General features: G+C 41.8%; 2 protein-coding genes across 2 annotated transcripts; one reads left to right on the top strand and one right to left on the bottom strand.

Annotated features, from left to right (window-relative positions):
• Window positions 1-1,900: 1,900 nt before the first annotated feature.
• MAD2L1 (mitotic arrest deficient 2 like 1) lies at window positions 1,901-4,716 on the top strand. The gene is made up of 5 exons (XM_051616500.1): window positions 1,901-2,030; window positions 2,199-2,345; window positions 2,446-2,566; window positions 3,149-3,252; window positions 3,997-4,716. Exons 1-5 carry the CDS (start codon window positions 1,955-1,957, stop codon window positions 4,167-4,169), a joined length of 621 nt encoding a protein of 206 aa, XP_051472460.1. The 5' UTR covers window positions 1,901-1,954; the 3' UTR covers window positions 4,170-4,716.
• A 552-nt stretch (window positions 4,717-5,268) lies between these two features.
• On the bottom strand, window positions 5,269-9,452 carry RPL7L1 (ribosomal protein L7 like 1). Its single transcript, XM_051616499.1, has 7 exons — window positions 9,356-9,452; window positions 9,108-9,216; window positions 7,331-7,500; window positions 7,026-7,163; window positions 6,652-6,761; window positions 6,220-6,432; window positions 5,269-5,973 (listed from the first exon to the last, which is right to left on the bottom strand). Exons 1-6 carry the CDS (start codon window positions 9,367-9,369, stop codon window positions 6,224-6,226), a joined length of 750 nt encoding a protein of 249 aa, XP_051472459.1. The 5' UTR covers window positions 9,370-9,452; the 3' UTR covers window positions 5,269-5,973; window positions 6,220-6,223.
• Window positions 9,453-26,027: the final 16,575 nt, after the last annotated feature.

Below are 26,027 nucleotides of genomic sequence, written 5' to 3'. Positions count from 1 at the left end.
CGTGAAATACCATGTGCCACATTCACTGAAGGAAACTTAGGGGTTTTAATAGAGGTACAGGGGATCACCATCCCCTCTTTACCTCCCAGATAAAGAAAATGCAATTAAGTCTGTTGTTGATAAGCACATCTGCCTAGTCATGCCAACAACAGATTTTCAAGCCATCTACACTGAAATACAGTGAAATTAATTTGGTAAACCAAAAAACATTTGTATTTTTAATTCCATTTGGTTTTAACAGTGAAAGAGCTGGAAGCGAAATGTGTAAATAGTAATCTTAAGCTTTGCTTTTCTTGCCTGGCCTCATGCAACTGACCTTTCAAGCTCTTATAATTATGACAAAAATGAGCAGTTCTTCAAAAACCTCAGAGGAAGCAAAACTGATGAAAGGCCTGGTTGGAAAAAAAAGGGGGTTCAGACCATTTTGGGATAGATGAATAACATCATGACAGGACATAAGGTCTGAAGCAAAACAGCTGATATTCACAACTACATAGCTTCTCACAGCTGGGCTTCAGATGGAAAATGTTTCCATTACCATGGGCTTTGAAATATACCACTCTGACACAGAAAATACTTTATGCAGAAGACTATTGTATAACACAAGCACTAGTGATCAAGATGCAGAGTAAGTCCTCCAGGTTAATAACTAAATTATCCAGATACTTTCAGATCTTCAGCACATGATTTCAGGATTTGTTTTAATCACAGGAGCATGAACACTGAAGCAAACTGTAGCTCCTCTTAGAGCAAAGACTGGAACCAACAGAAAGTCTTGGCTTTTGAGAAAAAGTATTTTACTATGACAAAATAAGCAATCACGCTGACAATTCACTCTTGTAGCAGCTGGCCTACTACACAGTATAATGACTCTATGGGTTTTATCCTATCTTTAAAATACTTCAAGGCTGTTCTGATCACTTTCTTTCAAGGTCATTATGGGCATCTAGTATAGGTATGTCTTAGATAGTAACATCTATTCATTCCATACACTTCAGAAAAATCATATTCAGGGAAGGATTTCATTTGCAGCTATTCCATGCCCAACAAATCAATTCAATTTTCACGTAGCTGCCTGTTGATTTTATCAGCTGACTAGCTGGCCACTAGCTGGCCAGCAGATTATGGCTTCCCCTCTTCATGACACTATTTAGATATTTTGACACTAAACATTAGATGCGGTTTCACTCAGTCTCTCTTACCTGCTAACCTCTGCCAGAATTTCTTCCATTTGATAATCACTGCTAGTTTCAGTGTCTTCCTTGGCATCCCTGTAGTAACAGGATTGAACTGCTTTGACCAACTAGCAATTTCCTTTCACTGTGGTGTGGGTTGAGTCCAGAACAGTCAGCCTGTGGGCTCCCTGCCTTTCTAAGTACCTTTTAACCCCTTTATTTTTGCATTACCCACTATCCTACGGATTTAAGTAAAAAGCATATGTTTCATCTTGCTTTCCCAGGCTGTCCCTACTTGCCTTTTGATAGTGCTTACAGAAAAGACTGGTTTTATTTTAGACAGCTACTATGGGACTTGCTTAGTGAACACTGCCAACAATCACCCATAAGTGAGGTACTTGCTTCATTTCATTTGCACCTGGCAAGAATCGTTTTTGAGTTTGAAAGCGCCTTCATGAGGAAGAACACATGAAAACAAACTGTGAAAACGAACTTCCAACAACGCCTCCATGGCCAGGACTCACTCCACCCTCAGCCCCTTCCCCCCTCACTGTTCCCTCAGCCCCTTCCCCCCTCACTGTCCCCTCAGCCCCTCCTCCCCTCACTGCCCCCTCAGCCCCTTCCCCCCTCACTCTCCCGCCTCACGCGCCTCCCACCAACGGGCGCCCCCCCGCGGCCCGCGCGCGCGCGGAGGCAGAGGCAGCGGCGGGGCGGAAGGGGCGGGGCGGAAGGGGCGGGGCGCGGTTTGAACGGGGCGGCGGGGACGCGGCGCAGGCTCCATGGCCAGGCAGCTCAGCCGCGAGCAGCAGGGCATCACCCTGCGGGGCAGCGCCGAGATCGTCGCCGAGTTCTTCTGTAAGGGACTGCGGGCGAGGCCTCGGGGAGCCGGGTGGGTGGAAGGAAGGGAGGCCGGCCGGCCGGGCCTGCTGCGGGGCGACATGGCCGCCGCTGAGGCGGGGGGGGGGGGGTCGGGCCGGGCCGCCTCACGCTCACTTCACCCCTCTCCCGCCCCCTGTGTTGCAGCCTATGGAATCAACAGCATCCTCTACCAGCGGGGCATCTACCCCCCCGAGACCTTCACCCGCGTCCAGAAGTACGGGCTCACCCTCCTCGTCACCACCGACCCCGAGCTGAAGAACTACCTCAACAACGTGGTGGAGCAGATGAAAGGTGCGGGGCTGGTGCTGAGGGGGTGCTGCGGGCGGGGGGGCTGCGATGCCCTCCGTCTGGCGTCTCCGCTGATGCTTCCTATCTTTCTGGCTTCTTTCAGAGTGGCTGTACAAGTGCATCGTGCAGCGCCTGGTGGTGGTCATCTCCAGTACCGAAAACAACGAGGTCCTGGAGCGGTGGCAGTTTGACATAGAGTGTGACAAAACTGCGAAAGATGAGAGGTGAGTGACCGGTGTTGTGTGCCTGCTCTTCCTGTGCAGGCACCAGAGAAATCCCGTGTGCATCAGCGTGTTCCTCAGAGCAGATGGAACAGCCTTTCTAAGTATGAGCATCAAACCTTAGCAAACCTGCTACCTTTCCTACTGCCATTCCTCCTCATTGTCTGCAAAGCAGTCATTATATGATTGAAGCATATGTAACCCTCAGGTGTGCTTTTCTGTTGTTTTTTTGTGGTGTTGTTTGCTTTTTTAAAAACATCAGATTAAAACTTAAAATCCTGCATTAGCTACATGTCCTAAAGAACAACTGCCTTCCTGTTGCCTACATGTTTTTATGCATTCTGGGCTGAAAATAACAAGTAATATCCCTTACAAATATGTGAAGCTTCACAAGCAAGGGAAACCAACTATCACTTAACTTTTCTAAGTCTGCTTCCTAGGGCTTAAACCCCTCTTAAGAGTGCCACGACTATAAGAAATCCCATAGCATACAGACCAATAGAGCTTATTAGGGAGAACTGTTTAAAGAAAACTATTAGCATATTAGAAGCTTGCTTTCTTAACAGCATTTTCCTGTTTTTCCAGTGCACCACGAGAAAAATCTCAGAAAGCTATTCAGGATGAAATTCGCTCTGTAATCAGACAAATAACTGCCACAGTAACTTTTCTGCCACTGTTGGAAACTGCCTGTGAGTATTCTTAACTCCACTAAGGAAATCCAACATTTGTTTTGGAAAACCTCAGGAACTTTCATGCTTTAGAAATATTTCTGCTGATTTTCTGGGGCTTTTAAAATGATTACATGTCATATACAATCTCATTTCTGAGGCAGCACTTTGTAAGACTAAGATTATGTCTCTTGCAATTGTGTACAGGTCAAGTACTTCTAAGAATTATCCCTATTGTTTCTTGCACAACAAATAATAAAAATGCTGTGAACCATCTCTCAATAAAGGACATGGAGCAACTTCATTTAAAGGCCCTAGTGGTACTTTCTCCACAAAATACTTAAAAGTTTTTTTTGTGAAAAGGACAGAGCTCAGAGTGGCTTAACAAACTTAAACTAGTATGGATATTCTGAGGCACCTACATTTTCATAAATAATAGATTATTTTCTGACTCTAGCTGTAGACAGGCATTAAGCAACCATTGAGTTTATATGAAGTGTTAGGTAGAGATCAGCTTGACAGCACTCCAACACCTATAGAAAAAAATCCCATCACATTTGCTTCAGAAAACTAACATGGCTACACATTAATACAACTAGGACTTGTTTTCATTATTCAACTACTATTTCTTTTCACATAAGTAGTATCAGTACAATTTCCAAAAGCCCTGGTACAGGTTTCAAGTTCTAGCAGTTCTAGCAGGTGCACTTCAAACATGCAGTCTTATGCAGGCATTACTGTTAACTTGTTCCCACTTGCTTACAGGTGCCTTTGACTTGCTGATATACACGGATAAAGACTTGGCAGTACCAGAGAAATGGGAAGAGTCAGGACCACAATTCATAGCCAATTCAGAAGAGGTTCGTCTGCGTTCCTTCACTACTACAGTCCACAAAGTCAATAGTATGGTGGCTTACAAAAAGGATTCCTTCCCCTGAGATGGGGGGGGCGGGGTTTATATGGTGTTACCTTGTTAATTTTCTGTTTCTAGTGCAGCTAAGTTGTGAACACATCATTACTGTTGCTCTTGCTGAATGATGATGCAGAAAAAAGGCAACATGTTTGTCTGTGATAATGTGATGTCACACTAGACTAAGCTGGCATTGTTCTTGAGGTTTACATAAGGTATTCATAATGATAGTTTAGCTCATACAGTTGAGTAAGACTTGAACTAACGGTATGTTAAACTGCCACATTGACTAGAAACACTGCCTAAATCTAGGATCTTTTAATTTAGTATTTTAAGATTACTATATACTACATTCTATTAGCAGGCTTAAGTTCTCTCTGGCACAAAAAAAAATAATAAATCTCACTCCTGACAGCCAGTTCTTAATGTTAAAAGCCTGAGCTGTCATTACCAGAAATGAATCAACAGCACAATTCTGTAGTTACTTGTAGCTCTTTACAATGAAAACAGCTGTTTATCAGGAAAATCTTAAAATATGTGAAGCCTTGTACATTAACAACTGCTGGACTCTTGCTCTGGGGATGGTGGTGTTCTAAGTTGATGTATGTCTCCAGTGTTTGTCAAGCATTTTCTATGTTTGTATTCTTGTTTTACATAATAAAGCTTGAAATTGTATAGTGTTCTCTAATTCAGACTTAATCTTTTAGATAGCTTAAGGAATGCTACATCAGTTAATAACTTATTCAACTAATACCCCAAAAGAATCCTACTTACACAGTTACTGTTAACTGTTTCCTCTGATCAAGCAAGTGTTGTGGAGTAAATACGAAATCCATTAATGGGTTCATAGTTTGTCCCCACTTACATCTTTAAATAGCAGTATAAATAGGCCCAGGGACCTAATGATTAAGCACACTCTTGCCTTCCATATTTGTTAAATAGCATTAAGAATGCACTTCCTGCACTCTTAACCCATTTTTTTAGCAGAAGAAATTAGGGGGTTAAAATTGTGTTAGCAGAACTTTCAGGCTCTTCCATGTTTTTGTTCATTCCCTTCAGCAAATTCACTTCAGGCAGAGTATTTAAATTATCCCTCTCTTCTAGTGATATACTGTTAGCAACAGTGGTATAATTTCAAAAGTTTATTTATAAAAAACATTGATTACATGTACTCTGCTGCTGTATTACAAAGTTTCTGGGTTTTCAAACCAGGAGATAGTTATTTCCAGCAGTCCCAAATTAGCAAAGTGAAAAGGCAGACTGGTAGATCAGGACAAAATTGTGTTGTGTTTTTTTTTTAAATACAGTCTAAATACTGCAGTAACAGACCTACTTTCTCCTGCCTGTCAGCAATATTTTTTAACAAGTGACTGCTGCACTTACCCCTTTTCACCTAGAATGAGGTGCACCTCAAGGAGTGCTCCTTCAAGCACTTCCTCTGGCAGGGACAGGCTCAAAGCAGTGGGTGCAAAGTCAACCCTAACAGAAATTTAAATCAGGAACTGACAATTACTGTTTTATACCAAAGATGAGATCAGGAGGCAACTGGTACAAAGCCATCAGAAATTAGTAAAAAAACCACTTGTTTCACAGAGATGCAGAAGTCAGATTGTTCCAGGAAGTTCAAGTCACTTCTTTCTTGTACCAAATACTATTTTTCTTCTTAAGAAGGACCAGCCCATCTCCATTATCATCTGTGCATTTTGTTAAAATATATTTTTTAGAGGCACCAACAGTCAAGAGTTACAGTAAATCACTGCATAGAGATAATGTCCATGAAAACAACATGTGACAAGGAACAGGGTATACATCCTGAAGTTTTCACAAAGACCCTGCAGAACAGGAAAGAAAAAACAAACCAGTCACATCAATCTCCCAGAAGCAAAGTCTTTATCGGGGTGTCCAGCAGGATTTGCTGATAGCTAATGGAACCCACACTACAGTAGTTTCCCCTACCTTAGGGTCACTTCTGTAAAGTGAAGAATCAAAACCAAAGCAGGCCCCCACCTCCAATGGCAGTATAGCTAGTCTTAGGAAACTGGCTAAAGGGTAAGACTTAGACAACAGGCATTCCTCACCTCACTAGTTCAGCTGACGTATGAGCTTGTTGATTGCTTCACCTCTGCAGCCAGGCTTGCCCATTTCCTTGAGGAAACCCACTTTGTTACGTGAAGCATGACGAGCCACTGACAGATGGAATGGCCACAGAAAGTTTGTGACTCTCTTGAAATTTTTCCCAGCTGAGTAGATTTCATGAATAAGGTCTTCCAGGCAAATAATACCGCAGTCCCCTGCAGAAAAAAAACCCTTAAACATTTAAGAAAGCCCCAACAAAACAACCCTCTGCCTCAAACAACATATACACAAAATGTCCAACTGTACTATCTCTCCTCACACTACCCCAAAAGTGCCATTCCTTTGTGAGAGCTTTCTCCCTTCCCTCTCTCTTAGCTCAGACTAAAAACCTCAACATCTGCCACTTTCCTTGATTTTCTTATCCTCTTCCTCACCTAAATGCTTCTCTATCAGCATATTGTCTGTCAGAGGCATTCTCTTTCTCTTAATCTTGGCTTGGCCTCGTTTCAAGATGAGCTCTCGTACAGATTTCAGGTTAGGGTGTCTGTGTAAAAAAAAAAAAAAAAAGAAATCAGATCCTGTAACAGAGAAGCACGATGCAGCAGGAAGTTCCTTCCTGCCTGTTTGAATAGAGTTGTGAAAGTCAACAATTACATTTAGACCAATGAGAAAAAGGACAAATGGAAGTTTTAAAGTTGACAAAGTTTTACTGGAAAAGCTAGCTATGGATTTCTGATACCAGACGGAGAATCAGAAAGTGATACTATTCACATACAAACTGCTCTCAAGTCACGGGTCTGGTACTTACCCCCACGCCACGTAAGGCTCCACAATCCGCAGCATCTTCAGGGATAAAGGTGTCAGCTTCACAAATGTTCCAGTGAAGTTTTTCTTCAGCCGCAGCAACTCAATCACTCTTTTTACTCTCCTACTCACTCCCTTAATACTGAGTCAGAAAAAAACATTCTTAGTAACCACACTTCTCTAACACAGTAACAAAAGTTCTCAGATTATTTGCAAGAAGACACATCTGGGCTGATCACCCTTCCTTTGCTTAGTAATTATATGACAGCTACAAAGAGCAGCAACGATGGAGTAACTGAAGTTTCTTACTCTACAATCCGCACCACAAAGGCCAGTTTGTGCTCCTGAGGTACAGCCACAGCCACCTGGCCAGGCCTCTGCTCCATGCGCCTCAGCCGGACGTTGTCTCGGTGTTTGCACCATGAATCTCGAACAAAAGCCTCAAGGCGTTTAAACTGGATTTGTTTCCCCTTCTGGTGCTAAAGACAAAAGGGTAAGAAATAATCACTCTTCCCAAAAGTTTTTGAGCTTCACATTTCAAAGGCCGTATGAAATTCAGAACTTGAACAACTACGCTCTTTCAGTTTTGGAGGCATTAAGAAAGAAATAAATTCAATAATCTGAGCCCACAGGAGACACAACTGAGGGACAATGTATGAATATACAAGCAGCTAGCTTTAATTATTGAACTGTGAACAAAGAGTTTTTCCCAAGAAAAATTTAATTAAGTAAATAGAGCAAGACCCTGGATACTTCTAGGCATAAAATAAATCTAATGGAAGCATCTGAAGCCACAAACAGATCTTCACTAGAGTAACTATTATGTATTATTAATTTAAACACAGACCATTCAGCTCTTAAAAAAATATTTGGGAATGTTATGGGACAATTTAAACCTTCTTTTAAATTAAAAAAAAAATATATTAAAGTGTCTATCCTTAGCTCAGGAACAAGCATAACCATGGAGCTGAATGTGCATGGTAGTTACTCAGTACTATTTCAGACACACTACTGGCTAAATTAATAGGCCATTTAAAAATTAAAGTACCTAATGTTCTGTGTCTCCTGTCCTATTTCCCCTTGTAAATCACCCATTACATTGGTTTGAATTTTCAAAGCAGGCAGACCTGATCAATTTCTCTTCAATGGGGTTATTTTTCTAATGAGAATCTTAAAAGGTGGCTATTTAACATCACTGCTTATCCTTCCACTGTCACCTTGCAAGTACAGCAAGCCATTAATATATTCTAAAAACATAAACACAGTGCCTAACAACAATTATACGAGTTTTGCACATAATCCCACCACCAACATTAACAGATTCACCGGGAAAGTTTAAGCCACTTCCGAGACACCTGCTACATTAGCTGAGATACAGCAGAATAGGTCTCAGATTCTGAAAGAGAAGGGTTTGCTGTACTCAGCTAGTCTGGAAACCACAGAGAGTGCACCAGGAGTCCCTGCACTAGCAACATGTGCCACCCTACTCGCAGGAAAAGACTTCACAATGACCTGTCTATCCTTTCACAGATAAACAGCTAACTCTGAACGCATGGTCAGGAAAGCATCTGCATTAAGGTTTGCAGTGGAAAGGTGAGCTGGTTTCAGACAGCACAACCCCAAGGTAGCACGAACAACTCAGCATTTTACTACGTATGACTACACAGACACGCACCTCACTGATCTAAGAGGAACAACGCACAGTCTTCCATAAATTTGTGTTTCGGTACAACAAGCCAAAAAGTTTTGTCCTTTTTACAGAGACCCATGGGGAAGACGCTTAACAACTGCAGAAATGAACTCAAGGTTCCCCCGAAGAGATAACCCAGAGGATTATCAGTCTCAATACACTCCCAGCAACGGCCTGACTCCCTCCCTGGCCCACCGCCCTCACGGAGGAAGAAGCTCACCCTCAGATCATGGATACGGCTGCACGGAATCACGATGCCGAAGCACCGCAGACCCTCCCTGGCCACTCGCCGCCACAGCCGGGCTTCCCCAGCCGGCCGTCACCCGCAGACCGCCGCACCACGGCAACCCCCCTGCCCGCCGCTCCCGGCTGCACCCCCAGCCCAGGGACCCCCACCTTCTGCTTGCTGAGCAGCGCCTGCTTGGCCTGGGTGGCCTTGATGGCCTGGTAGGCCTTCCTCTTCTTCAGCAAGTTCTCGGGCACCAGCGGGATCCGCCTCTTCGGCCTGTGGGACGCGAGAAACCAGTCACACCGAGCACCGCAGCACCGCACGGCGCCTCGGCCCCCGGGACCCCCCTGCGGCCGCCCCAGCCCCGCGGCCGCGCAGCCCCCGCGGATGGCGGCGGATCCCGCGCAGCACTCACTGCTCCTCCGCCATCTTGCTGCCGCTGCCGCGCCTGCGCAAGGGCCGCGGGGGGGCCTCGGCGCTGCTGGGGAGCTCAGGGTTCCACCGTCGAAGCCGGGACGCCAGCCCGCGCCCGGGGCGGGGACCGCACCAGCGGCCTCTTCCGCCTGGCTCCAACGCTCGCAAAGAATGACGAAAGGGGAAAAATGGCTATAAAGACCCCAAAGGTGGTGCCCGTCAGTCCCCTCGGTTCCTCCAGCGCAGCCTCTGCCCGCGCGGGGCGGAGTGACCCGGGGTGGGGATCCCGGCAGGGTGCGAGCTCCCGCTGCCGGGCACCTCGCTGATCCCGCGGAACAAAGACGGGCCGCTGCAGAGCAGGAGGGCAGCTTGCCGGGGTGGCCAGCCTGGAGGTTCTGCCTCAGGCTCGGCCCCAGTTCTGTGGGAGAACACGGTATTCGCACCTGGCAGCGCTGCGGCAGCTTCACTCTGCCGCTGCACCGCATGCGGAGACAACCGAGGCCATGGAAATGACGGGCTTGCAGGGCTGCTGCCCCTGGCAGCTGGTGCGGCCGTGCCCAGAACGCTCCCTCATGTCCCTCTGCCCAACTCTCCCGACGTGAGAGCAACAGCTCACCACACCAGAGGCCTGGGATGGAGAAAACGTTGTCTTTCAGCCCCCTGCCTGAATGCCTTGGGAGCCCTCCCCAGGAGGAACAGGCCATTTTCTCTGCCTCCCTGGTGGCTTCCAAGTGCGGTGGAGGCCTGAAGGGCGAAGCAGACCCAGGCGAGAACTCATAGGCCACACAGAAACTGAAGCGTAGGTGAGAGCTGGTCACAGTCACTTTTGAGGAAAGGATCTCCAATGTGCCCAGAGCCCTGTAAAGTGGCAAGAGACACGACCTTGCCTCTCAGGCCACGTGGGTGCTGTGAGGAGGCAGCAGACGATGTCCAGCTGAACAGAAGAGTGGGGTGGTTATGGAGCAAGGGACTGGGCCTGAGGGGTTGCCGTGCAGAACTGTAAACCTTTGGGAGAAGGGGAAAGCTGGGACAAATGGTTTGGAAGGCCCTTTCACCTGTAGATGGTGCCATAGCCTCACACTAAGGGGGTCTTGTTGCATCTGATGAACTTGTCTTCGCGATCTGCTGCCTCTTTGCCATGTGGAGTAGAAGAGCGATGTGTGCTTATACACTGGACTTGTTACTTTTATTGTTTCTCTGATCAGTTTGATTCACAACAGCCATAATGTCTTCTTCACTACAGCCTTTCACTAGAGAAGGCTCCGAGATGTCAGGGTTTAACTGCTCACCTCAGTGAAGCTGCAGACCTTTACGACACTGTGTATTAAGCCACTTCTGTTTTGACACATAATACTTTAATATCTGTATTTAGAAACATCATCCCCCAGTCCAGTACCTGCTCATGCTCTTCAAAGGATACACCCCTTGGTGAGCAAACCCAGCTTCCTATCAACTATTCTTTGATGCAACATTTTGGAGTATGAGACAGAAAGCAACTTCTGAAATAAATCATATGATACTTCCACTGAAGAAACAAAAAGCAAATCATTAACTACATAGTTTTCACTCCGCCATGAGGATAAGCTGCTCCATATAAAAATAGCTGAAATCTCTGATAGCTTGCAACAGAAATTGTGGCCCATTTAAATCTACAGATTAATGTACTTTGCCCAACAGAGAGGAAATGCAAACAGGATTTCAGGTATTTCATTATTAATGGTAAGGAAACAATAAGTAAGTAAATATTTCAATTGCTGTTGCTATGAAATGTCACACGGCATAGCAGCATACGTAGGCTGACTTGTTAAACTTTAATAGTTGTATTAATGAATGACTATTCAAATGTCTCTTTGGAGGGTTACTCAAGAAAAATATTCTGACTTTCCTAGATAGTAAACTGTTGTAAACTGACCTTCAGCACTCTGAACTCCTATTCTCTCCTGTTTTTGGTTTTTTTTTCCTCACATTTTCTGAGATTTCCATGAACTGTTACAGACAAATCCCAATGAATGCATGCTTATGATAATCACCATCCGTCTGTGATGGAGTAAGTTTTTTTCCCTACTTTATAGGTCATTCAGAATTATAGGTAAAATCCTTTTTAAAACCTGGATGTCTCATCATGCCCCTTTCAGTCAGTGCCATTCAGTGCATTCACAAACCAGGTGCTGGCTTCCCATCAGTATTTTTGATAAAGCTCTATTGTGAGTTCAAGTTCTCCATTCTTTGCCAACGCATTTCAGATAATGCTCAGTACCTACCCAAGGGAACTATTTTTGAAAACAAGATTTTATATAATTGAAATTATGAGGGTGAGAGGGGAACACAGAGATCACCTTTAAGGACCAAAATTGAATGTGTTGTGTCACAAATAAGTCATCCATAAAGCAAGCCAGGAAAATGTGCATCTTTTCAAGACCAGAACAGATTATAAGCCTTTTTTCCCTGAGGCTTTTTGCACTTTCATTTCAAAATTAATTAAAAAAAAAATCAATTATTTTTTACTAAAGCATGTTACATTTTGATACTGGCTGCAGCAGGTCTTCTATTTGAAGAGACAGTGTTTGAAAGTTTGAAAAGAGAGATAAACATAAAAGAACTGCAGATATCTTTCCAGAATGGGCAGGTTTTTTTCTCCATCCTGGAAGAGAATAATTATTTTTAAAAGTATCTTTCAGAAAGCTAGGACCTGCTTTGTCTGAGCTACTGGCCTTTATAAATAAAACTTGGAAGATTTTACAGATGACAGAGTGACCCTGCTGTAATCACACTGGTCCACACTGGAGTGCTGCTGCAGAACACTCACAAATCACTGTCACAGTTTTCTTCTGCCTTTGACTTGAAACTCTTAATAGTGCATCTACAATACTATAAGGTCCTACAGAGATAGTCAAAAGCAGGTCTCTTCATTGTGCTTAGGACTTTGCTAGAACACGAGAGTAAAAGCCAAGAGACTCCCTTTTGTTCCCCTGCAGGCCTTACATGACTCCTGTTCTCTAGTGTTGTGTCTTGCCAGCTTTCATCTTACTGTGGTACTTCAGACTGGTATTTTCTGTCATGTATTTTAATGTTTCTTTTAATTTCCTTATTCATAGATACAAATGCAAAGACATTAGAAAATTCAAAAATGGGTGCAAATCCCACAAAAGGAGATGCTGTTGCTTTGCTCCATTGTTGTATGCAAGTTGTTCTCTTCAGCTAAGTGACTGCAGCTCTTGTTTGGATCAGGCATTATTTTCTCACTTCACTAGGAATAAGTAGCATGGACTTTTGCCTTGGCTTAAATCTTCACTTTAATTATGCCAAAGGCCTAGCTTTCTGAAAGCATCTGAATGTGTTTCCTTTTTGCTTCACGTCCCCAAAGGAAATTGTTATGCTGCGCCTACTGTGACAGAAATTCCCAACCCTTTTTTTACACTTACTATGCTTCTGTTCAGATACTGCCAACTGGCTTGTTGTGTTACTGCTTTTCTTTATTTTTCTATAATGAGCGGATAGCTTCATAACTCTATCTGAGCCATATACCATGTATTTATAAGTATACAGCAAGACAGCATGTCTGTGAAGCTGTCACAGTGTTCAGGCTGGTATTTGTTCTGCAGTTTGAAAGTGCCACATATGCAGCTTGAAAAGCAACAAACCCACATTGCTAGTTGAGCACACAAATGTATATAAAAATAGATAAAATGGGCACGTGGATTTGTGTAAACAAATGTAAACATAATGAAATGTAAATATAGTTAAGAGAATGTCAAGGCCTGACTCAACTTTTGCATGCAAACTTACCGGGCTCCTGTGATGCAATATATAGTGGAAAGTCAAGGAGGGATGATGCTGACCTGACTGCAGAACGAGTGCCTGCGTTTCCAAGAGAACAGCTAGGTAGGGAAACAAAGGGCAGGTAAAAACAGGACAATGATTCCAAAAGCAAAGTTGGGGTGGGGTGTCAGAAGCATATTGTCTATGAAACTTCTTGCCTTATTTTATCATCTCACTTTAAGAGAAGAGTATAAACCCCCATTAAATTCAATTTAAATCCCACAGTCTCTACTGATGTTGTGTGCAGGCTCAGAACAGCAAAAGGGCCACGCTTGAAGTCTGTCACTCTCACCAGTGAACCATGCCCCAATATGAAATCTGTCTGTAATTAATTCCCTATAAAAAGAGCCAAATAATTTAATTATGTTTATTTTGCCAAACTGTGATCTAATTTTAGGAGCATTTTAATGGGGAAATTACCTTGTGACCTTAAATTATGCCCATTTTCAGATCTTTTAAGGAAAAAGTGTGTACGATTTGGAAAGAGGCCTGGGAACTACACATGCTCAAACCAATGCTGAACAGAGAAAAAAGCTGAGTGGTCCAAGAGTCTCTTTCATGAAAATGACAATCATAGAGAGGTTGACGAATATTCAGTGAAAATATTTTTGTGAAAAGCTTTGGAAAGATGAATATTTTTATTCTTTTAAAAATAAGGTTCCTTAACATTGGCATTTTTGTCAGAAGTTCTGCAAATCCATTTCATCCCTTAAAAGGAGTAATCTGGGTATAATGTAGAGACATGGAAGAGGCTAATGTAGGTGTGTACCCTCAGCTAGTGACCCCCTAATATGCCAGATTGAAAGGGCTAAAAAAGTTTTTGCCTTTGTGTCTTCCTGGAAAAAATGAATGGGGAAAACCAGTTCATTTAAAAAGGAATGTTTAACATGTTAGTTTCTGCCCTTGTGTTTTCACTTAAGGGATCTACTTTATTCAGACTTCTCAAGTAACGTCTCAAAACCTTATTTTGTGACCTTACAATTAATCAAAAAACTGCAACTAACTGCATCACCATACTGAGCTGCAGGTACCTATATAAAATAACGGTAGCAACTGAGTCCATCCCAGCCACAGGATAAACACCTCCTGGATATATCCCACAGGGAATGGACTTTACTGCATCTTCATCCATGGTGTCCAGACTGCTGGGCATAACCAAGGCACAATCACAAGGCTTTTCAGTATCTGATCCTAGATATGGCCTCCTAATAGGTGAGCACAAATTTGATCTAAAAAGGGGCTATATGTTTATAATTAGTTTAAAAACCAAACACCAAAACCTTTTAGAATAACTTAGCATTATTCTTACACTCTCACTGAATTAAAAGGAAACAGGATCAACCAGAATCCATTATAATTTAAAACGGTTCTTTCTAAATGTTGTGCAATATGCATCATTTTAAATAGAGTCAACTAAGTACAGAAATAATTCTCCACTGACTGTGACAGGGGGATAATTGATAACACACCCGTTGCAGCGAGATCATGTTGCTTGCCTCCTTCATGGTGGTGTAACTAATGACTCCCATCTTGCAAGTACCTGTTTCTGTGAAAAATCCCCCTGATTTCCATGGCCCCACAGATGACCTGGAACCTCTCCCACCCTGGCATATTTTCTATGCTGGGCCCAGACTGCCTGTTTGTGGGAGATAGGAATGCCACATCTCTCAAAAGGCACACAATCCTACTTGGTAGGAGTGCATGTGGAAGTATTGCTCAGTATGCTGGCTCTTTTATGGCTTCATTGTTTTCTTCAAGCTGCCTCCTGTGTGAAAAGCAAACACTTGGAAGCTATAAAATACTTTTTAATGTGGGGAGTTTCCCATAGACACAAGACTGAGTCCTCTAGCACTGCCCAGCAGAGAGTCTGGCCAGGTTTCTTCAGTAAATGATACTGCCATTACTTCTTTTCTCTCTTTAGCACAATTCATTTGCAAGCACTAATGGAAAATATTCTAACTTTGAAAGCTCAATTTTACAATAACTATTGTGACTACTTCACTCAAAGAAAAGCAGACTACTAATAAACCCCTCATATTATACACAGTTATTGCCGTTGGAAAATATATCTGGAGTTTTAAGTGCTTTTATATTATGAATATTAAATTACAGATTTACATCTGTCAGAATGTTCTGACATTTCCTAAGAGAGTCTTGGTACCTATTTCCAAAGTGAAACACTTGTAAAAATTGTAAAACAAATTCATTTTACTTCTAAAGTCCTTGTAAAGGCTTGATTAATGAACCTGAAATAGAAAAAATAATATTTTCCAATTACAATAAACAGTTATGAAAATAATGAATTTTTCTGTCTTGTAGACAAGACAGAGTGAACAGTGTCTGCTACTTGAGTGCACTACAAATTTAATGGCATCTTTAAAGAAAAGTAGAGGTAAAAATAGACATCATTATCTATGGTCTCCACAGGTCTCAGTGACCTCTCTCCTTCCTCCACAGGGATGAAAACTATATTTTATTTGTAAAAAAAATATATATAAAATTGAACTATGTCTGAGATGAAAGACAGTGAAAACAGAATAGGTGTCTTTCCCACACTCAGTAATTGGGAATCCTGCCTCCTACTAGATTGCTTTTTAATTGAACCTTTGAGATAAAAATGCAACTAATTATGCCATTTAGGTTGTGGAATCGTATTAATAAGTACACCACAGCATGAGCTATTCATAAAAATACTGCAGACTGGGGAGCCACAAAAAGAGATGGAATGGCATAACCTAATTAGGAAGTTTATCATTTCAACATAGACAGCTTAATAGGAAATACTTTGTATATCCAGATATGCTTCCTGTCTTAAATGTCAGTGATTCTGATACAGTGGTGGTGGGTGGTAGACAATGAGTTTTAGCTTCAAAAAGAAAGAAATAATGTAATTGTTCTTCCTTTATGGCTCTGGGAACTGTTACCAATCTACATAAAATCCTTTAATGTTCACTTTTGGAGTCTAGGGGAGGGAGCTGTTGTTTCAAGCAGAAATAGCAGTCAAAAAAGAATTACTACATCGTAAGTGAGAAAGGACCTGCAGTGATTTATGTAAAATTGCAGCAGAATAGATTTACTGGTTTGTAGATTGCACTGTCAAGCTCTAAATGAAGCTGTGGTTCTGAGTGCTGTAAAGTGCATGGCAGTAGGTCTCTGAAGATCCTCTTGCATTTTTGCCTGTTAATTTATGCAGGGAAAGTGTTGTTTGAACATTTGATTTTGCCTACAGTTATTTGTGACAACTGCCTAGTCAAGATAAAGATTCAGAGTGATTATATTTTACCAGGGAATACCAGGCAGGGATACATGTAGCCTGAAGGATGTAAGTGGTTGCCCATATTTTTATCCAAGACAGAGGCTGTGCCCCAGCTACTCTGAGCTGCCTACACATGGCAGGAGCAGGGAAAGGGAGGAGGTGGTTGCAGGGTTCTTCTCATGGCACAACAAAAGACCTTACAAGGCTGAGAGCTAAGGCAATAAGATGGCAGATGAAAATCAATAAATAAAAATGCAGCAATGATTCACAAATGTATATATTAAATGATGGGCTCTAGGCTAATGAATATACTTAGGAGTGGATTTTGGAATTACTATTGGTAAATAAAAATATCAGCTCAATACTTAGGACAACAAACAGAATAGTAATTGAGAATTATTAGACAAGGGAAAAGAACAAAGCAGAGACTGTCATTACATACCATAGTGCCTTACACCCACATTTTGAATGCTACAGCTTTAGTCAATCCTCTTTCTTTCATCTGTCCATCCTACACCTTGTCCCCATGTCCCCCCAGGATAGACTTGGAAAAGGTTCAGAGAAAAGAGATCAAAGATACAGAATAGTTTCCATTTGTGAAGCAGTTAAGTCCAGTTAGACTGGATCCTTAGGCTGAAAGACAGGTGTGAAATCATAAATTGTGGGATAGTTGCTCCCTATTTCTTGCAGCTCAAGAGGTAAGGAATCTCTGATGAAGGTAGCAGGAGATAGGTTCACGAGAAATAATGGGTTTTTCCAGCATTGGATTCTGAGAAAGGTTAGGTGAATAAAAAATTAGAAGAGGAACTTCTTGACCTTATCATAGACTCGTGAGTCTTAGACAAGCACTGACATGGGACATCTGCCACCATTTATGTATTATGAAGATGCAAGTTTACATGCTATTTTCTGTGAAGATACTTTCCTGCAAAAGACCAGAGATCTATTTACACTCTTGAGCTGGGCCTGCACATACAGCATTCAATTGGATTCTCAAATACTGGAGGTTCTTCTTTGGTGCTCTTGGCAAAATACCTTTCCAGTGGGCACCTATCAGGTGAATGAAAAACATAATTTGAAAATACCACCTTATGTGCACCATTTAATTGTCTTACACAGCCTACAGGATTAATAACCTAAGTTTTCTAGCACTTTTGACTGTCTATACCTATCTTTCCATTATATATTTGGGCTATATAATGAAACAGATCCAGTTCAGTTCTGGAACAGGGTAACATTTGTGGTATTGTTTTCTCAGCAAGACTCTCAGCTATTCTTCAGTTACTCATAATAGGCATGCACTCCTTTTTTCCTACAAAAGATGTTCTGCAATACTCAGTCATCTTTTTTTTCTTTTTTTTTTTTTTCCTAAAGCCTTCAAACACTGATCCTAATATGGATAAACCACCTAAGAAGGTTGCTGAAAATTAATAAATCAAAGCTCTGGGGATGAGCCAGCAGCAAGAAAAATACCAATGTTATGCTAAAACTCTCCTCTCCAACAATGTACAAGTCTATAACAAAAAAGGAAAACCAAATTGAACAAAACCATTGTTGTCACAGAGGGGCCAAATGATCCTACATTCTCCTGCAATATTTTAAATATTTCTATTTGGATGGAGTTGAGAAAAGAATTACAGTTGTAAGCCTGGGTGTTGTTTAAAAAAAAAATAAAAATCAAACAATCTTTTAATTGTACTGCTACCTGACTTTTCTCTGATATATTGATTTAGGCTATTAAAAAGGACAGTAGCATTTGTTATGTACTCCTCAGGTTTGGTTGTGTTTTATATGAGGTCTCAAGCCCCGCTGATAATCCAGTGAATAAACTGTACCATCCTGTTGTTCTCATCTCATAGCAAGATTGGTAACACCTCTAAATAAAATTGAGGCAGTTCTGTAGTAGGCTTTCTGCCCACTCTCTCTTCCTATGGCAAAGAAAGTCCTGACTACTCGTTCTGCTTCCTTACATACTGCATGTTTATTTTGTCCTTGCAGCAGTCTGGGATTCTGTGCTGGCCTCCATATTTTTGCAACAATGATCACATTGGCAACTGAAACCTTTTCCATCGCATTGGGAGCACGTGGTGGGTGAAACACCTGCCCCAGCAGCATGCAGTCACAGCACTGGTAACCCGCTAGTCTCCACAAGCCTGTTTTGCCACACAGAGGAGTTACACATTCCAGCCATGCATTCCCATCTGCCTTCTCCCCTCCTTGATGGATCTGCTCTTTCTACTAGTTCAGCTCCAGATTTTCCATTTTAATGGAATCTATCCCATTTGATATTCCCTCTTGATATTACAACAAAACATTTGAAAAGACAGACAGAAGGGCTAATTTAATCTGACTGCATGTCGTCCTCTCCTGTTCACCTGCAATGCATCCCATTTTCCTGCCTTTGAAGCACATCCTTTTCAGATCTTTAAACAGCCTCAGATAAATGAATCTATTCTTGTAATGATCTATTATTACTGCTGTCTGAAAGCTAAAAGGACGAGAAAATTTGCCAAAGATCTGAGAACAGATAGAAATAGTGGAAAGGGGATCAAGGAGCTAGTTAGCTCCAGGTACTGCTGTCTGGACCACAGCTGTGGAGAGTGTGTGCAGCAAGCAATTCCCAGTTGCTTGGTTCCAGCATTTTGGAGCATCATCCTTCCATATGTAACACTGATCAATCAACTGACAGAGTGGGAGTGCAGGGTTACTCACTCATCTTGAAAGAGAACAGTTTTCACAATGCTCAGCCTAGCGCTGTGGGGACAGAAGATGAGGGGCATGCCTAAAAAGGAATAAATCACAAAAATTCAAAGCAACTCTGCTGCCTCTCTGTGCTGTGCTCAGCAAGACATTTTTTTCCTGTAATTTTTCCACATCCTGTGGCAGGATCAAGGCCTTTTTATATCAGGTGCTGTGTTCTCACATCTAAGAGAGAGTTTCTGACTTGAGACTATACTGAGGAAAAGCTAATAAAGAAAAACTGGGCCCTATTTCTAAACCAGTCAGGAGGATAACAACTGTGTCTTGCAAGTTTCAGCTTTCTCCACACACATACTAATGACACTGTAAATAATTTTTCATGTGTTATATAGACAAAGGAAAAAAAATAATGTTTTCATATTTTTTAGTGGCCAGAACAAGCCCCTTCCTCTCAGTACACAACCTCAGTAGTGAAAGAAATTGTTCAGGTGCAGGTGTGCTTCAAATGAATGTTCATTCTCAAAACACTGTCTTCCTTGTCTGCATCTGACATCTTGCAGCATCTGACATGCTGCATTTACTTCTGAAAAATGCACACACAGATGCATATGCACTTTTTTTTTTTTTAAACCAGCTCTGTCAAGTCACTGACTGATGTGAGAGCTAGTGCTATGTGATGAGGAAAAGCTAATTAGCCAGGTACATCTTATCAAAGAAGAGAAGGATCTTAAATTTGCAGGAGATGACAGAATCTGACCTTCTTTATGTATATACTGGTGCTTCCATTTTAGGTGTTTTCACAGTCTTCCTAAAATCAGTGTCCATATTTTGTATATAGCCAATGTAGAAAGGCTTTGTATTTTTTCAGAATGCTTCAACTTAGGTTTCAATATCTCCTGCTCAAAGAAGAATCATGTCTCACAGCCTTTTATACCAGCAACAGAAAATGGAAATAAATACCTTCAAACTCTCTCCAATATCTTAAAGTCTATATTCAGAAACACATTAAAATCTAATATTAAGAAAGAATGAGGAATGGTGGCTTCTCCATCTCTCATTCTTTTCAAATCCACACTCCCTATCTTTTTGGAAGATAACCCTGAATGAAATACACTTTAACTGCAGGATTCAGTATAGAAATGAAAAGGTGAAGTGTAATGGATTATCAAAACTTGCTACTCTGACATGAAGAGGTGCCTATGCCAAGGCTGGGGCTGCCTGGAGGAGCTCCAAGAACACACCATAGCTGCTAGGGACTATATCACTAACTATAAGGAAACTTGTAGTTCAAACTTGAGCTTGCTAAGCAAGATACTGCTGCATATATGGTGTGTGTAATCACTAACTGTTCCCGACAAAAGCCCATATGGGCTGCAACAATAACACAACAAAGACAGTGATGCTTTAGCCTCACTTGCTGTTGTTATCAACTTGTTTCTCAAGCTCACTTTACTTTTAACTAAGATATACTGGCTGGCTAACGTCTGTTTCCCCCTTGTGCCTCTTCTCAGTCATTGCAGCTCTTCTAGTAGCTGCCATTCAGGTCATTTGGCCTTTACAAATTGGGTTCACACTACTGGCAGCAGCACTCCTGCTGCACTGTGCTGGTGAGTCAGCAGGCTGGCAGTACAAAGGGGTTTTCTTTCATGGACAGGAATTTAAACTTCATTCCAAAAAGGTAGAAAACCTGACTGCTGAACAGCATCCAGCAGGTACATGAGCTGCCATCAGACCTGGAGCTAGCTGTGGCAATGTGTGCCCTCTGGGCTGCTGGCATGAGCAGCAGGAGGGAAGCAGCTGGGATGAGGCAAGGGACAATGCTGGAGAGATGCCTGCAGGCATAGGGCATGCAGTATCACTCAACATACTGCGTCCGTTTGAAGTCAAAAGACCCTTCTGGCTCACCACAGGATGTATGTCTGAGCTCAGCAAAGGCTTGCAGAAGAACAGACCAAGTCCAGCCTTGCTTTGGGGAATAGCAAAGGGAAAGGCTGTTTGGTGTGGTGCAGGTTTGGTGAGATGCATGGCATATGAGCCTGCACGTGCAGGTGCACACAAGGGCCTGTTTCCAAAGTGGAGTTGAGACACTAGGCCACGTGGACCATTGGGCTGAGCCAGCAAGACTCACAGCTCAGCTGTGCCTTGTGGGCAGGGACAGGGTGGGCAGCTGGGGAGGCCACGCAGCTCCCGGCAGTGGGAGCCAGCAGCCCTGGGCCGCCAACTCGCACAGGTACAACCACTGCTGGCACTCTTCACTGTTTGAAGTAGAATGTGCCTTCTTTGCTGCATTGCATACCATTGCAGACAAGATACTCTTGTGAAATTCAATCCAAATACATAAACCATGACTCCCTGACTCGTCCTTTTCTTATCAGCTCCTTCAGATCAAATGCAATTCATCAGCCCTTTCTTGCAGCCCTCTTCTGATGACAGAAGTCTTATTATACAAAAGCAGTGTGACAAAGAACCATGCATATTTACCACTCTTCTCCAAAAACACCTTATTCTTACTACAGCAGTGGCATTAATAATCACTGTCATACCCTGTAGTCCTTTGGGAAACTGCACTGCCTACAAGTAAGAATATTTTCTTCACATTAATTAGTAAGTGGTCTTTCACAAAAATACATGCAACATAAAACATTCTTCCTGTTCTTTTTTTTTTTTTACTTCATTTTTAATAGAAGTGTATTTTTTGTGGTTTGTTTGCTTGATAGGTTCTATGGCTGTTGTTAATAGCAGTGAATGCCTATTAGCAGAGTAAGCTCATCCATGCATTAAGTCATAAGGATTAAACAGACAACTGCATTAGTTCATAGGATGCTATTAATAAAGCAAGAGCCAGTGTACTGCTCTTTGACCAAAATGAGAAAGATTATTCCCAAATATTTTACAGCTTGTCTAAGACTTGTGACCAAAACATTTGACTGTGCACGGTCTGGTTTAAAATTCCTTTAGATGCATCCCCAAGCATCTAACAAAGTGGTTGCTTCCTCCTTCTCAGCCTCCACAGCTGAGCTGGAAGACAGTCCTGGCCTCTGTCTCTCATGACCTCTTTCCCTCAGGACTCTGGCACCTCTCTTGGAGGCATTTCCTCCCAGCTTCTTGGGTTCAAGTCTGGTTCAAGATTTCCCCTTTCTCCAAGTCTGATCTGGTAGAATCACAAACCATTTCTCATTCAGAGGGGTCTGGTGGCTTGTTGTCATTATCCTGACAGGGCTACTGAATCAGAAAATCCATCCATTCTCTAGAGCTGCTTTCCTTTCATAAATGTACTTTCATCTGAAAAAGATTTAGCCACATATCTGACAGCTTGTATTTTGTTACTTTCTGTCCTCAAGTTCTGTACCTTTGTTATACTGACTGTAAAAACTGATAAAAAAATAGAACTATGCTGAAACTTATTTTATATAACACCAATTTATTAGGGAGCTATTAAAGGGTAGCTAAAATAGAAACATGCCCTTCAGCCCAAACTTAATTTCAGCTGAACCTGAGCTCTTTCTAACATAACAGGAGGCCCATGCTAATTCTGTAAAAATTAACTTTTTAAGTTACACTTAGTTAATAGTATTTTCATTATGATTGACAAAACTCAGACAACTTTAAGCTTAAATCTTTAAGCAAAAAAATATTCCCACAGATATTTTACTGCAATTAAACTTGCATGAAAAATTATTCACTCTTAAAAGGTTTTACTTTTCAGGATAGTCATAATGACTTGTGATTTTTTTTTTTTTCTATTTGTTTGGTTTAATACATACTACTTTTCAGAAACTCGGTCTCTTGACTTAACTGAAATCTGAGTGAAGCAGTTTCTTAGGAGAGAATTTACAATGTAATAGGTGCTCTAGTTTGTGTTAAGGGTCAATAGCACAGGTGATCTCACAGTCAATATGACTTTCAGATACAAAGATCCCATCACCTACAATATCTTTTGATAGCATCTTGCCTATGGAAGAAATTCTATACATGATAATACAGTCTGAAAGGCCATCTTTGACACATAACAACATAAAAAACAAACGGAAAATTTAACATTTTTTTTGTTTGCCACAAAAAAAAAAATTGTAAATAAAAGTGTTAACAAAAAGCAAGAAAATTAATTAGGCTAAACTAGAATACAAAGGCCTTTACAAATATAATGGAAACAGAAATTAAAATGTATAGTGGTACATATATACCTACATGTAAAAGCTTGCATTTGTAACTACACTCAATACCAGTGTAAAATACAGAAAGTTTCAGAAATAAGGCCAAATACTGTACAGGATTCTTACTGGAATTTTAAGAGAGATTTGGTCCCAAAAGCATCTGGACTGTGAGGAAAGAATAGTCTATGAGATGCTTTTAAGGGGCTAGCAAAAGAGGCAGCACAGATAAGGCCAAGATTCACTATATCAAGATAAGATCCTGGTCTTGATGGTGAACCCTCTGCATTCTTACTGGCATGCACAGCCTTGCAAGAGTTAGCTTCTTGTGCAAGACCAGAGATGCTATGTAGCAGCACTGTAGATATAAAACTAGAAGATTGGAAGGGGTTTCAAGATACAAATTTAAGTCCATTTCCTGGTGATAAAGGAGGATGCTATTTTCTGTGTTATTCCAGACTCTGCTGCCTGCCCATATAATGTATTTCACAACTTCACTGTGCTCATCATGATGAAGTCTTTTCATTGTATAACCTTCAGTGCTGCACTTTAAACTAATTCTTCTTTATACAGAAGTTTTTAATAAAGTGTTCTTTGTTATAAATCAACTGTAGGAATTTTTTATTTGACTTATTAAGCATAAGGAAATCCGTACGGGGTAAGTCCAGGCAGTTAATGCAGGTGTTTACTAACTGTTCTTTGATTTCTTGCTTGTGCATGACTGGATGGGACCCTGTCCTTATCACAGGGGTTTACAGGGCTGCAGCCTCTCTATCCAATGGGATAAGAATATTCTGCTGCAAGTAGTTCAAAAGCCAGCTGCAAAACCATCTTCCCAGGACCACACAGCAAAGCACATGGCTGGCCTAGGAGCAGAAGTAATATGCTAGAGACATCTCACAGTGTCCTGAAGACACTCTAGGAAGCATTGAGGCTCTTGGGACAGTCCTCGGATGCTGTCTAAGCTTAGAAATGTCTGCAGGGTGCTTACAAGGAAGAAGCTCAGGAGTGGGGAGGAAGAGATACTTTTAAGAGTCAGATGCTCTGAACTACAGCAGCTCTCTTGCAGCTCACAGGGATTCAGGACAGACATCCCACAATAACCAGCTCTTGGCAGGAACTGTGATCACAGCAGTGGCACCCATGAACTCAGCAGGGCTCAAGGCTTTCATCACAGACAGAATTTCTCTCTTTGTGTTTTATGAACTAAGTATCATGTCTCTCTAATGCTTGGTAAATGCAGTTATGCTCAGCTGGAATTCATACCTTCCACAAAGGTGTGTCTGCTGACAAGTAAACTACTGGGCTGTGCTGCTCTGTGAGCTGTCCGTTTCCTCTCCCTTTCGTTGCAAGCAATGGAATCCCAGAGCTGTTTGGAGCAGGTTTATTGCACACAGGAGGTATTTGTTGTACTGAATCTCAGATTTGCCCCTCTATTATTTTTTCCACAATCATATTAAAACTGGATTGTGGCTTAATATTGGTTTTATTGTCTCCACTTTGCCTACACACTAGTGCAGCAAGACTGTCACTTAATGTTTTGAAACACTTTCACACTCACATAGCTGAAATGATATTTCATTTGATAGAGACCCTAAATTCATGCAGAGGGAAAATTCATGCAGAAGAGAAGGAATAGATGTCCACAGAAACCAAGCAAGGAGGGCCAGCATCTTGGCTGATGAAAAGGATCCCCTGGCTTCCACAGTAGAACGAGAACATCCGTAACAAACAAGCATGGGCTGTAAACAATAACATGATTTAACTTTTCTAAATTGTCATACAACTATTTAATACTTTTAGAGCTACTACACAGTTGGTTTTGGAAAAATAGCTAAGAGTTACTGTTCTGCCAGTTAAAAGTCAGTAGTGTGTGACAGTTTCAAAATCAAAAACGGACTAAGAAAGTGTGGAAGAAGCAGCCCTAGAAATCTTCACTTTCTAAATCTTACTGCAGTAAGTGGAAAAATCTTTGCAACAAAATAATCACTGACAAAGAGCTCTGTTTGCCCAGAAAAGGTCTCAACATCGTGGGATGGGTTGGGGTCAGTTACCAATGAGGAAAAACCTGCTGTGGTATCCAGTTCTGTGCCCTTTATCAAAAGCTGTAGGAATTTCCCATCGTTATGCTTTGCAAGTAAACTACCGCCAACAAAGCAAACACCTCCAGACATGAAATGTGAATAAAAATATTTCTGGGACCTTTGAAGAGAGAAAAATTGTAATGCGATTAGAGTTGTTTAGAAGACAGCCATAAAAGAACTTCCTGTTTGAAAGGATTTTGCCCACATCTCCTACCAAGAATAATAATAGAAAATAACAATAATTGGGATCTCTACAGGGCCTTTGACCGAAGGAGCTTGCAGAACAAAAGGAGAATTTCTTTCTAGCTTATCCAGGATTTTGTTTTGTCTTATAAACAGGGACTCAAGGGCAGTGCTCCAACTTCAAGCTGTGTCACTTGCTGGGGGACGGTGCTGATGTTCACAGCACCATCAGGGATGCTGGAAAGACTGTGCCTGACACAGACAAAATTCCCCTGATTGTCCACCCACTCCAATATAATCAAAATCCCTTTGAGTTGATGCAGGGAGACCTGCTTTGTTTTTTGTGCTTGTCTTAGGGGGGTAACCTATGCAGTCCTTGTGCTTCACCAGCAGAAGTGCTGGAACTGCTGCCATTGTAACTATAGGCACAGGCTGGTTCAAGGATAACTTAGCCATTTCTAAACACATGTATTCTTCTTG

The sequence above is a fragment of the Apus apus genome, chromosome 4 (genome assembly GCF_020740795.1).
Source record: "Apus apus isolate bApuApu2 chromosome 4, bApuApu2.pri.cur, whole genome shotgun sequence".
NCBI classification, from domain to species: domain Eukaryota; kingdom Metazoa; phylum Chordata; class Aves; order Apodiformes; family Apodidae; genus Apus; species Apus apus.
The sequence above is the reverse complement of the archived record's forward strand: the minus strand, read 5'-3'. Positions and strand labels throughout refer to the sequence as shown.

Excerpts from the sequence above, each read along its gene's own strand:
- MAD2L1 (XM_051616500.1), top strand. The coding sequence starts at position 1,955 with ATGGCCAGGCAGCTCAGCCGCGAGCAGCAGGGCATCACCCTGCGGGGC. Across the intron at positions 2,031-2,198 it reads GATCGTCGCCGAGTTCTTCT|CCTATGGAATCAACAGCATC; the intron begins GTAAGGGACTGC and ends CCTGTGTTGCAG. Across the intron at positions 3,253-3,996 it reads GCCACTGTTGGAAACTGCCT|GTGCCTTTGACTTGCTGATA; the intron begins GTGAGTATTCTT and ends ACTTGCTTACAG.
- RPL7L1 (XM_051616499.1), bottom strand. Across the intron at positions 7,164-7,330 it reads TTTGTGGTGCGGATTGTAGA|TATTAAGGGAGTGAGTAGGA; the intron begins GTAAGAAACTTC and ends TTTCTGACTCAG. Across the intron at positions 6,433-6,651 it reads GCTGATAGAGAAGCATTTAG|GGGACTGCGGTATTATTTGC; the intron begins GTGAGGAAGAGG and ends TTTTTTCTGCAG.